This window comes from Furipterus horrens, unplaced genomic scaffold (assembly GCF_987537825.1).
Source record: "Furipterus horrens unplaced genomic scaffold, mFurHor1.1.pri manual_scaffold_6, whole genome shotgun sequence".
Taxonomy (NCBI): domain Eukaryota; kingdom Metazoa; phylum Chordata; class Mammalia; order Chiroptera; family Furipteridae; genus Furipterus; species Furipterus horrens.
The window spans coordinates 49,346,286-49,360,056 of record NW_028327176.1 but is presented as its reverse complement, the minus strand read 5'-3'; the positions used below and the strand labels follow the sequence as shown (position 1 = coordinate 49,360,056).

The 13,771-nt window shown below is 44.5% G+C and overlaps 1 protein-coding gene across 1 annotated transcript in view; it reads right to left on the bottom strand.

Moving 5' to 3' along the window:
• Positions 1-13,771, bottom strand: part of LOC150006129 (F-box/WD repeat-containing protein 10-like) — a 39,754-nt gene that overhangs the window by 12,904 nt on the left and 13,079 nt on the right. Inside the window, 3 exon segments of the mRNA XM_090281437.1 lie at positions 680-828; positions 4,861-4,982; positions 12,570-12,770. Coding sequence (XP_090137563.1) covers positions 680-828; positions 4,861-4,982; positions 12,570-12,770 — 472 coding nt within the window.

Sequence of the window (13,771 nt, the reverse complement as noted above, 5' to 3'; positions counted from 1 at the left end):
CGTCTTCCTGCAGTACCAGAGAGGGCCAGAATCCACTGTCCTCTGCTGCCAGCAGAGTGCTCCGTCCCAGCTCCTGACCAGGTCCCAGAGGGCACTGAGCATCCTTGTTCCTGCAAATGCTGGTTAGGCCACAGTGACAGCAAGATTGGTGGGAAAAAATCTACCAGCCAGGCCAGCAGCTTCTCACTGAGATCCTGCTCTCCTGACGTCAATGAGACCTCACCACCACCCCCTCGGGCCAGGGGGTTTCAAATCCGGCAAGAACATTTTGTGTATGTGAACATTCAATCATTGTCAAGACAGCCAGTGTTCTCATCAGAGGGTAAGGAGAAAAACCATTGTGACTTCGTTCATTCCCTACCCATGCCAGAACCAGGGCAGAATATTCAGGAAAAAGAAAAGGCACTTTACTGCTGTTAAAATATCCTGAGCCCATATATAATGCCGAGTCGGAGTGCACCCTTCCACTACCACCCCCCTGATCACACGGGCCCTTTCCACCAGCATACAATGGCTCAGGTTTGGAGGGGGCCTCCCCCGCAGCTCTTTAGGACCTCCCTTCTGGTGACCGCAACTCGACTGCTCCGGGGTGGTCTAGGGAGCTACATGGGGGGAGACCATCGGTCTCCTCCACCCGTCACTGCAGCACCCCCTTCCCTCCACAGCCCACGGCCCTCACCTTTACCAGCTGACCCATGGCAATGTGCCACACTTTGACTATCCCTCGCTCGCAGCTGCTCACGATGTAGGTGTCATTGATCCTGGTGGCCAAGGTGGGGTCTTTGTGTTTAAACGTCGTCAGGCACTTCCCTGTCTCTACATCCCACTCTGAGAAGAAGGAGAGAGAAAGGTGGGGGGGTAAGAAGGGGGTGAAGGCAGGTTACAGTGGAGTTCTGCACCCCATCACAGAAGCTAAGACTAGTGGGGCCCATCAAGTCAGACCCCGGGAGGCCTTCATCTGGGCTGCCCCCCCCCCGCCCCCCAGGCTCTCCAACAGCTCCGTGTACGTGCCGCTCAGAGCTTCCTGATCACGGGCCCTTGGGAGAGCCAGCCATGCCTAGACCTTGGCTCTAACCCGGGAACTTAGGCTTGGGGTCCAAGTGCTGGACAGCTCATCCCCAATGAGACTTCTTCTCATGCCTGAAAGATGCCGGCTGTGGCCATGTCAGGAAAATGGTGACACGTGTTCTGTGGTGTCAGGAGCATTCTTCCCAAATGCTGTGCTCCTGAGCCACACTTTCTATCCCCCAGAGAAAAGAAAGCTATTTTCATTGACATTTTTAAATATTTCTGACTCTGACTTGGATTTTACTAATGGAGAGATTGTCACAGCTGGGGGCAGGTTTACTGCTGCTTCTACGTAGATGGTGCTAGAGCAGCAGCCTAGGGCAGCGGTCCCCAACCTCTTTGGCACCAGGTATCAGTTTCACGGAAGACAGTTTTTCCAGGGACTGGGGTTGGGGGCCTGTGGCAAGACAGGAGGCGGAGTTCAGGCGGTAATGCAAGCAAAGCTCCGCTCTCTCACTCATCGCTCACCGCCGGCTGTGTGGCCTGGTTCCCAACACAGGGCTGGGGACCCCTGGCCTCAGGTGCTGCCAGGAGGGTGAATGTGAGAGTAAATGGGTGGGTGGGAGAATAGAGCTTATGGGCAGAAATTGAAAGTGGGTGCCACGAATTCAGGCATGAGAGCATTAAAGTCGGCTTCATCAGCCCCCAAAGTACCTCCCGCGCAGCAGCACGCACGACCTAAGACAGAATAACCACAGCTGATAGGTGTATAGGCCTAGCCATGCGCCAGGCCTCATTCAAAGTGCTAGACGTGTGTTAGGTCATCTTCACAAGACAAGCGCTGTTATTCTTCCCCCTCTACAGATGAGGAAGCTGAGGCAGGGAGAGGTTCAGCAAACTGCTCAAGATCACACAGGTGGTTGGCAGATTAAGCTGGGATTTGAGCCCAGGGATCCAGGGGCCATGCACTCATCCATGGACACCAGATTAACTTTTAACTACCTGAGTATGTTGGGTTTTTTTTGTTTTTTTTTTTTACATATATATTGCCCTTTTATCAAATTAGAGATGTAAAAGGTGAAAGAGGAATTAAAATATTCATTGGTAAAGTGCCCTGGTTTAAAGAATTTAAAAAGTGGAGAGTTACCCTTCAGATTTCCAATGGTCTCTTTCTCCCTTTATTTTGGTAACCCAGGCAGGTAGGAAGAACCCAGGGGAAGCAGGCAGGCTGCTGGCCAGGGCCAGGGTTAGGGTAAGAGAGAGAGATTTTGATATTTTTCATCACGTGCATTAATTTTGACCTTTCAAATACTGCATTAAAGTATGTATCTTGATTACTGAGGGGTTGGTTTCTTTTTGGTGTCCCCTTAAGTTTTACACCCAAGGTGAGCACCTAACTCCCCGTGTCCTGTTACGGTCCTGCCTGGGGTCCCACAAGGCTCTCCCAAGCTGGAGGCTTTGCTGCCCTTCCACCGTCTGACCCGCACCCTTTCATCCTCTCTGCTTTGCTCCTCAAAGCAGTGATGGCAAGGAGCCTTTCATTCAGGCCGAGGAAGGCAAAAAGGCAGGGAGTATCGCAGGCAGGTGTGAGTGCTTGCAGACGTAACACCACTGCGTTCTCCCTCGCCCACGTCTTCTGCCTGCATCTACCGCAACATGCTGTGCTTTCCTGGACCCCTTGCTTCTCTTCCCTTCAGTCTTTCCTCCCGACCTGCACGGGAAACCTCAGCCATAACAGGGGCTGCCATCTTTCCTTATAACTGGTAACCACCAAGTCGACGTATCCGGAGCTCTGGACCGGAACAGCCACGCGTGCGCCTTCCCACGGCACTTCTCACCTGGGTCGCCTCGGGAATCCCATGCTCCACTTATTAGCTTTCTATTGCTGCTGTAACAAATTCCCACAAGCTTAGATACTGGGAACAACACAAATGTTGTGTTTTACAGAAATCTGGCATGACCACAAAAGGCTAAAATCAAGGTGTCAGCGGGGCTGTGCTCATTTATGGAGACTCTGGGAGAGGGAGCGGTTTCCTTGCCTTCTCCACTTTCTATGGCTCGCCCGCACTTCTTGGCTCATGTCGCCCTCCCTTCATCTCCAGGTCAGCAACGTTGCAGCTCTCTGACCATCCTTCCATAGTCACATCTCCTTTTTTTCAGGTTTTATTTATTTATTTTTAGAGAGAGAGGAAGGGAGGGAGAAAGAGGGGGAGAAAAACCTGAATGTGTGAGAGAAACATCGACCGGTTGCCTCTCACATGCCCCCAACCGGGGACCTGGCCTGTAACCCAGGCATGTGCCCTGACTGGGAATCAAACAGGCGACCTTTCAGTTTGCGGGACAACACTCAACCCACTGAGCCACACCAGCCAAGGCAGCCACATCCCCTTTTGGTCACAGACAGGAAAGTTTGTTTTTAAGGATCCATGTAACTAACATGGGTACTCATTGAAAACCCAGAATAATTTCTCCATTTTTAATTCCTTAACTTAATCATGTTTGCAAAGTCCCTCTTGCCATGCAAGGCAGCACAGTCATAGATCCCCGGGGTTATGACGTGCAGGTCTCTGGTTAGCCGTTATTCTGCCTACCGCACTCACCGTGTCCAAAACTGATGCTGTCACCTCTCCCTCCGTCCCTCACCCCACCTCCTAGTCCGCCTTAGTTCCTACTGACATTAACGGCACTTCCAGATCCCCCATGGCCTGAGTTTAAAAGTCTGGCCTCATCATTTGCCCTTCCATCCTTCTCACTTTTCGTATCACATCGGTGGTGAAGTCCTGCCAGCTCTCCCTAGAAATCTCCCTTCAGGGAGCCTATGCCCCCTAATGTAAACTCGCATCGACCTGAGTTTCTTCGCACTCGCCTGGCCCCCAGTGGTGTCAGTATAAAAACACCACAGATCTCTAGGCTGAGTAGTGTCTTAACTTGTCCCCTGTCTCCGAGTCACTGCTCTCCAAATCCTTCTTCCACACTATCGCTACTCTTCTCAAATGCACACTAGATCATGTCAATACTCAGCCTAAAATGCACATAGAGCCTCCCATGTCCTATAGGATAAAGTGCAATTTCCTACCACGATGCAGAACGCCCTTGATAATCTGGCTGCAAACAAACGTAGCAGCCTTATCTTCAACACCACACTCGCTGTACCAAGCAAGGGGAAACTCCCCGAATGCATAGTTTTCTTCAACCATCTGTGAATTTACTGTGCTGTTCCTCCTGCTTGGAATGTCCTCCACTCTCCCTCCACCTGCAAAACAGCTTATCCTCAAAACCACACTCATATAGTATCCTGTCTGTGGTGCCTTCCCTCTTGCTCTCACTTTGGTAGTCCCTTAGAATTCTGCATGTTGGTTAGAAGCATACGACTTAGAAGCAGACAGCCCTGGGTTCAAATCCCACTCTACCCCTTAGCAGCTTTAATTTAGGGTAAGTTGTTTTTCTGAGTTCTTGTGACAGTTAAATAATACATATAAAGCACCTATCCCAGTCACAGAGTTAGTACTCAATAAATGGCAGTTGTTATTATTCACATTTATTATATCCCCCATTATATATCTATATATCTATTTTCATTTAGGAGATTATGAGCCTCTTGAGCAAATAAAAAGCCATATTAAAGAGCCATATTATACTCATTTTTTCCCATAACACCTAGCAACGGTGTCTAGTACACTGTGAGTAGTCAACCAATAGTTGTCAAAGGAACGGATCAATAGATATATGCGTGGGTGGATGGATGAATAGAAGAGTAAATATGACTGCCTATAGAAATGAGCAAAATATGTATTTTGGCAACCCATGGATTTGTGGAAACTTCTCAGAAAGTTTGGGGCACTTCTTTCTCACCTTTCACCTGGCAATCTCTTGCTCCAGATACAAGCCTGTTCTTACATAAATCCATGCAAGTGACTGTCCCCTGGTGGCCACTGAAGATTCGTAGGCAAGCCCCACTTTTGAGATCCCAGTATCTGCAGGAATTAGGCCAAAGAAATGTTTTTGAGATTTTCTGAGGGCCCAAGGGGCCATACCATATAGAGTTCTTGTAAATTAAAAAGCAGTTGGAAGGCAGAAAAGTTACCTGGTTAAGCTAAGAGGCCTGGATTTGAATCTCACTTTTAGTACCTATTAGGTGTAACTTCGGGGAAGTTATTTAATTTCTGTGTAAGCTCCATTTCCTCGTTGATAAAACAGAAGTTACCACATAGGATTTTTGTGAAGAATTAAATACACAAATGCAGTGACTGGCAACCCAGGGTGAGAGTTCCACCCCCAGGGAACATTTGACACCGTCTGAAGACATTTTTGGTCGTCATAAGCAGTGAGAAAGGTGCTTCTGGTATCTAGTCTGTAGAGTTCAAGGATGCTGTTAAACATTCTACAATGTACAAGGCTGTCTCCAAAGAAAGAATATTCCAGCCCTAAGTGTCAATAGTACTGAAGTTGAGAGACCCTGCATCAAGGCATATAACCTTAGAACAGTGACCAACATATAGAAAATGCTTGATAAATGTTTGCTGGCATTAGGTAGAAGGGTCCCTGGAGTGACCACCAGGCCTAGAATTCATGGCATTGATTCAGTGATAGAGCTGGTCTTCAACCTAGAACAACATAACAATTTACCACAGCCACTTAGATCCAAAATATTTTATGTATATTTCTGAAACATATCTAAGAGGTACATGGAAACATGTGTAAGTCACACTGTGTGTTTAATAAACAAGCATGCCTGGGGTCTCAGCTATCATTATTACAGATTTCCGCTTCAGCCAGATGCTTCTGTGACAGGGCAAAGTACAAGGTTTAAATAGTGGGCTCTGGAGCCGGGCTGCCCAAGATCCAGTCCCAGGCCCAGCGCTGACTAGTTGTGTGATCTCGGATAAGTTACTGAACCACTCTGTACCACAGTTCTCTCATTTGTAAACTGGCAATAATAATGGTACTTACCTCGTAGACTTATTGGTAGATTTGGCACACAATATATATCATTAATAACAATATGTAATAATAATTAATAGTAGTATATTGTTTGAATGTCTTATGTGCTGTGGCCTTCCCAGTGTGTTTAACGACGTCTCAGGAGTCTGAAGAAAAGCATGTTTTGAGTTTCTGTTTCTAGCAGCATGATCAACCATGTATCCAGCTTATTTTTCCTAACTTATGCAGAAAATTTGATAAACACTTGAAGAACAATAGGAACAGAAGGAAATTCCTTGATTTAGTAAACTTAGAAACCAATGTCATAACTGAAGCATAGCGCTTAATAGAGACACTGGGTGTGCTCCCTTCAGAAAGGAGGAGACACAGATGGCCACTCCCCCTGCTACTGCTTAATGGGGAAGCCAAGGCAAAGTGAGAATGAGAGAAAAAGGAAAACAGTATAATAATTTTAAAAGATGGTAATATGTTGTCATTATTTCGAGTTGATAAGGTCATCTACACAGACAAACCAAATCAACACACATGCTTTTAGAATTAATAAGGAATGTTAGCAACGTAGCTTACAATCTAGTTTACAATGTAGTTTGATTTTGTGTCCAGTACGAAAAATAAAGTTGGTATCATTTCTTCATATGAGCAATAACCAATTTAAAATATAAATGAGAATAAGATACCATTCACAATAACAATAAAATTATAACGTTTTTAGATATTAAATAAGAATAAAAAAGCCTTTTATTTTAAAAAATTAAAGTTCTAAGAAAGAACAAAGAAATAAATGTGTTGCACAAATCAGTCTATAAATTCAGTGCAACCCCAATCAAATCTAGTTGGGTTTTCCTAAGTCAATAAACTTACACTAAAAACTCAAAAAATATATACCATGGCTAAGCTACATCAAAAGAAAAACATAATATGAAAATATTCTCTAAATGCATAACTATAAGCAAATAAAAATTTGAAAAACAGAGTGGACCCAATCAAAATCCCAGCAAGCTATTTTCTGGATATAGACAAACTTATTCTGAAGTTTATATGGAAAGGCATAAGACTCAGGATTGCCAGCACAATACCAAAGGAGGAAACAAGGTTGGAGAACTCACTCTAGCCAACTTAAAGACTTACTAAGACTTCTGGTCAAGATGGCAGAGTCAGTAAATGCAGCACTTGAATCCTCCCACAACCACACCAAAATTACAATTAAAGTACAGAATAATCATCACTCAAAACTGCTTGAAACCAAGCTAAACAGAAGTCTTATAACTGAAGACATAAAGAAAAAGCCATGTCACAATTGGCCACACACCAACGTGTTGCAGTCCCTCCAGAAGGAATGAGGGGTCCCAGGTCCACATGAGGCCCCCAAGCCCAGGGTTTCAGTGACCAAGAGACAGGTCCCCATAACTTCTGGCTGTAAAAGCCAGCAGGGATTATGACTGAGTGAGATAGAGGGTTTCTAGAGTCTCAGATGTTCCTCTTAAAGGGTTTACATATGGACTGCTTGGTCTCATTCACTCCGAGCTTCAGCACTGAGGAAGCAGCTCAAAAGGGGCCAGGGACATACTGAGAGGAAGTGCATTGTCTGCCATTAGGGTGAGGGCTAGAGAGGCAGCTTTCTCCCAGACAGAAGTGCTGGCAGAGGCCACTGTTCCCTTGCTGAGCCTTACACACAAAGTTGGCGGGAAGCACCATAACTGAATCTCCATCAACCTGGCAAACACTGCTCACCCCTCCCTGGTTATTCCCTAAAACCCTTCCCCACCTGTCTGGCAGACCCGCCCAAGTCATTTCCAGGGGCTTTGCCATACAAATGGACTGTGTCGGCCAATGCTGTGGACTTTCCTAAAATCTCTCAAAAAAGAAACATCTGAACTCAGGGTGCCCCATATCTCTTGCTAAGTGGCCCCGGGCTGTCACTAACAGCAGGTGACCTTGGTTCAAAGCTTTTCTCCTCCTAAGTATCTAAGCCCAACACAAGTAGCAGCCAAGTGCATATTGCTTTGTAGCTCAGGCAGAGTGGTCCTGGGCATGGCACAACCATTGGCTGGCATTGGCCTGCACCTCCTGAGAGGCTTCAGAGCCAGTGAACCTGGTGGACAGCTCTCTACCATGCCTTAACACCAACCAACAACTTCTACAAGTGACACACTCAAGACACACTCGCGAGTCTTGCTCCAGGGGGTCAGCCTCTGCACAGCAGGTCCTCCACAGTCACAGCCAGTCCACACAGCTGATTGGCCTGAGGTTAATCCCTTCTGTTAACATGCCAGCAGCAATCAAAACTTAACTACAACAGAAGGGTGCACACAGCCTACAGGGAGGGCACAGCTGGAGTACCCAACTCAGGTGACCAAGGGGGCTATGCCATGAGGCCCTACAGAACACCTACTACATTAGGCCACTCTACCAAGACTGGGAGCTGTAGCAGGGCTGCCTAAAACATAGAAATAAACACAGGGAAGTAGCCAAAGTGAGGAGACAAAGAAAAATGGCCCAAATGAAAGAATAGAACAAAACTCTAGAAAAAGAGCTAAACAAAATGGAGATAAGCAATCTACCAGATGCAGAGTTCAAAACACTGGTTATAATAATGCTCAATGAACGTAGGGGAAGAGTAAATGAACTTAGTGAGAATTTTAGGAAGACATAGCAGACCTAAAAGTGGAGATGGAAAGCATGAAAATGAACCACTTAGAAATGAGCACTATAACTGAAATGAAGACTACATCACAGGGAATCGGCAGTAGAAGAGATGAAGCATAGAATCAAACCAGTGATTTGGAAGTCAAGGGAGCAGAAAACATTTAATCAGAATAACAAAAAGAAAAAAAATCCAAAAAAGCGAGGATAGTTTAAGGAGCTCTGAGACAACTTCAAGCACACCAACATTCGCAGCATGGGAGGGCTGGAAGGAGAAGAGAGAGATTAATAAACTGAAAGCCTATTTGAAAAAAAATAATGATGAGAAACATTCAAATCCAAACAAGATGAACCCAAAGAGGCCCACACCAAGACACATCATAATTAAAACACAAAAGGTTAAAGGCAAAGAGAGAATCTTAAAAGCAGCGAGAGAAAAGCACTTAGTTATCTACTGTCATCTGATTTCTCAATAGAAACTTTGCAAGCCAGAAGCAATTGGCACAAAATATTCAAAATGATGAAAAGCAGTGTTATTCATAATTTCCCAAACTCAGAAGCAACCAAGATGTCCTGTAGTAGATGAATAAATAAATAAACTGTGGTACATTCAGACAATGGAATATTATTCAGTGTAGGAAAGAAATTACTTACCAGGCCATGAAAAGAATTAAGGAAACTTAAATGCATATTACTAGATGAAAGAAGCCAATCTGAAAAGGCTACACACTGTAGGATTCCAACTATTGAACAATCTGGAAAAGGGAAGCTATGGAGATTAAAGACATCGGCCATTTCTAGGTGTTGGGAAAAGGAGGAAGGATAAATAGGCAGATAACAAAGGATTTTTAGGGCAGTAAAAATACCCTGTATGACGCTATAAGGATGTATATGACACTATATATCCGTTCAGCTTCATAGAACGTACACCACCAGCAAACTGTGAACTTTGGGTGATTATAACGTGTCAGTGTAGGTGCATCAATTGTAACAAATGTATCACTCTGCTGAGGGACAGTGATAATGGGGAAGGCTAGTCATGCATGGGGACAGGGAACATAGAGGAAATCTCAGTGCCTCCCTCTCGAATTTGCTGGGAACCCAAAACTGCTCTATGAACATTGTCTTTAAAATGTTTTAAAAAAAAGTAATTTTGATGAAAAAAAAAAGAGACATTCTCATACAAATTCCCATATACACCATAAATCAATGAGGTAAATTTCAGGTTATTTAGTAGTTTTTGTGGGGAAAACTGCTCAATTTGTTAAAACGTAAATAAATAAAATGGAAAGTCTACCTAATACAACATACAAAGGTCTGACAGCAAATAGAGTGAAGAACTTAACTATAAAGTTAATGGGAGAAATGTTTAAAAATAGCCTCGTCATCTAGATTTGGGAAGAATCACAAACACACGACACACACACAAAAAAACCTTGATAAACTGATATTTTATTACATCAATATTAAAATTTTTAGGAGATCCAAGATGGTGAAGTAGATGGAAGTTACACTCACCGCCTCCCAGGACCAAATTGAAATTACAACTAACACATAAGGCACTCAACATGAATAACCAACTGATGACTAAGCAGCATAAGGCCTATAACTAAGGATTTACAGAAGAAGCCACATGGAGACTGGTCGGAAGGGCAGAGATGCAAAAACGGCTGACCCTACACCCACATTTGGCAACTGAGAATCAGAAAGAATATCTCAGCTGCAAAGGTCCCACCTTAGGAACATGGTGTCTCAAGCCCATGCCAGGCTTTCCAGCCCACAGCACCATCGCCAGGAAAAAGAGCCCATATAACACCTGGCTGTGAAAATCAGCAGGGATTCTGTCTCCCAGGGAGAGATGAGAGTCTGCTGAAGACCAAGGCGCCCTCTTAGAGAGCCAACATACAAAATCTTGATCAGAGCCACTAACCCTGGGCTCCAGCAGAGGGGGCATGGCTCAGAGTGAATTAGAGTCCTTCCAAGACGGACTAGGTTGTGTGGCTTTAGGGAGAGAACTGAAAGGGCAGTTGTCAGGGTTCCTCTCCCATATCACCCAATTTTCTGGACTCCATAATCTCATGAGCCAATTCATTGTAATATAGATATATGTTATATGTTATATACTATATATATATAGTCGCTGGTTCGATCTTCCAGTCAGGGCACATCAGAGAAGGAAAACTCTGACTCCAAAAAACCTCCGCTGCCTTGCGGCATACCTCTTCAGGGGAAAGGCTAAGGGAGTAAACCCCGACAGAAAATCCGGAGCCGGAGTCCCTAAGGCGGTTTGACGTTGTAGTCAACACCGGCAACTCCTGTGGCGCACCTGAAGCCAAGCTGTATTGACTCCGTCTTTCCCTTGGACCCTTCAGCTGCGAAGAGAGGGGGGATCTGCTGCATGGGCAACAGCAGACCCTCCATATCACCCTGCCCAGGCTCTGTAGCTTCAGCTTCACTGGAGAGGACACTCCAGCGTCATCGCAAGATGTCGATTCAACACGGGAGGAGACAGATACCGTGTCACTCCCGAGTCGGACTGCACAGCCATTCTCGGCGGTGCAGATAGACTCTTAAGAAGCTACACCATCGTCTCTCGAGACGGACGGCTGCCAACGATATATTACCCTAATACAAATATGAAAAAAGTTCAACTTTATTAGCAATCAAGAAAGTTAAAATTTAAACTACTATAGGACTTATTTAATATCCATGATATTGGCAAAAATGTCCAACACTGATGATACTATTGATGAGGATTTATAAAAAGGGATCTTTTCATCCCTGCCTATGAAATTCTAAGTAAATACAAGCACTTTGGTAAACAATTTAATACTCCTACCTAGAAATTCCACTACTAAGAACATACCTTAAAAAAAGTCCACGCACTGCAGTTAACAATACCATGTCATATATTTGGAAGTTGCTCATCACACACACACAAAACAAAAACAAAAACAAAAACAAAAAATGTGTAACTATGTGTGGTAGGGGATATAACTAAACTTATTGTGGTAATCATTTTGCAATATATACATATGTCAAATCAGTATGTTGTATACCTGAAACTAAAATGTGATATGTGAATTTTTTCTAGGAACTTATATATGCAGACACCCAGAGGCAAGTCCAAGAACATCTGTGGCAGCTCTCCTTGAAAGAAAAAAGAAAACTGGAAACAATACAAATATCCATTAATAGAAGAATAAATAAGTGAGATAAGATATATTCATCCAATAGAATACTATATCTCAGTGAAAATAAATTAATGACTGCTACCTACTTCGTGGATGAATCTCAATGTCACAGTTCAGTGCAAGAATCAAGTCCAGATGAATATTTAAAACAGTTCCATTTATGTTAAGAAATGGACAGAAATAATAAATACATTTGGAGATATATAAATAGGTAACTATAAAGAAGCTTATTATAAAAATACAAGGGAATAATTAGTATAAAATGTAGGATAACATTACCTCTAGTTGGGAGGAAGAAAGAAGAAATAAGGGAAAGGTACATAGCAGAATTCGGAGAATGATGTTTTATTTCTTGGCGGGAGTAATGAGTACACGGGTGTGTATTACATTCTTTAAAGATAAATGTATATGTACATTTCTAACACTATTTTGCTTCTAGATCCTATTTCAAATCTACAAAAAACTACTTTCTGCTGAAGGAATCTGTAAAAATAAATATAAATTATGCCTTCATCTAAGAATGCTAAAAAGATAGCTTCTGATTCACAGTTTGCAACTAGAAAATAGATCTGATAATTGTTATAAATCTATTTCATTCAAAGTTTAAATAATATACAAATTCTTGGTTTTACCTTGCCAAAAAAGAAAAATGTCGTAGAAGTTAGTAACATTTAGGATAGCTTTCCAATAAATAGGAAAAGGAAAAAGTGTGCGTGCTTCCTCCACAAGCTGACTTCCGGCCCTGCGTGGGGTGCGGAACCAGGGCCTCCGCGGACCACTCACCTGATACTCAGGTCATAGCTCCCGCTCAGGAGGAAGTTCTCCTGCTCACACAAGAAGAGGGCACGGACACTGCCAGCGTGGCCTCGGAACTCAACAGGTATGTCCTTTACCCGTAAGATGTCCAGGAGCTGGATCTTCCGGTTGGATGACACAGCTACCAAAGCTCCCCCAGAATAGTGGATGATTCTGCTTCTGTCCCACCTGAGTTGCCGGGGAAAAGGATGATCCATGAAAAAAAGGTAGTGTCCTGCCTGGAAGTCACTTAGGGTTGTGGCTTCTATTACAGGTACAATGGAAAACGCAACGCCTTCTAACATGGAAACTAGCAGTAGGCAAAGCCTAATATTAACACACCCTGATAGATCCCTACCTATTACCACAACCAAAAATACATTTTGAGTTGATTTAAAATCTAAAGGCAAAAAGCAAACCATCCCCAAAAGTCTGCTAATTAATGTATGACAAATCCCCAAGGTAGAGAATAGAATATGCCGTATTTTCTCAAACTTATTTTTTTTTACTTTTTATTTTTTTAGGAAACAGCATGGTTTAGTGCAAAAGATTCTCTGCAGCGCTGAGAAGCGGGGTCCCCATGGGTCAGCTGGTCACCTGCCGTCCGGGGACTCGGACTGACAACTCGCACCTTCTTCCTTCTTCCAAGGAGCCTTCCCACTGACCTCAGGTTGACAATCGTCCTACAAAGCCGACTACAAACAAACTGAAGGGCATAGTTACAGCCAAGTGGTTTCTGCTTTCTCTACCTGATTTGGGTTTTCTTCCAGTGGCACCTGACAGTCCTGAAAGCCCCCCTGGGCCACTGGCCTGCCTGGGAAGACAGGGTCAACGGGGCTACCGCCCACGCCTAGGGGTGTGGGGTAACTCGGGGTGAAGCCTCGTTGGCCCTCTGTCCTGTCCCAGCACAGTTACTGGGAGCGCCCTCTCACTTGCTAAGGAGGCCCGCGGTGCCACTAAACCACATGGCCACCCTGTCCCCCCTGATGCAGAAAGTCAGAGTGAGGGGTCTGGACGAGACGTTGGGCCCCTGCAGTGTGTCCCCTGTGACCCAGAGCAGCCCCTGGGCCACATTCATTTTTGCTTTCCAGGCCAACAGCACAAAGGCGGGGACAAAGGAGCAGCTGAGCCCCTCGAGGAGAGATCCTGCCCTGGGCCACACCCTCGGCTCTGAGAGGTGCTTTTAAACA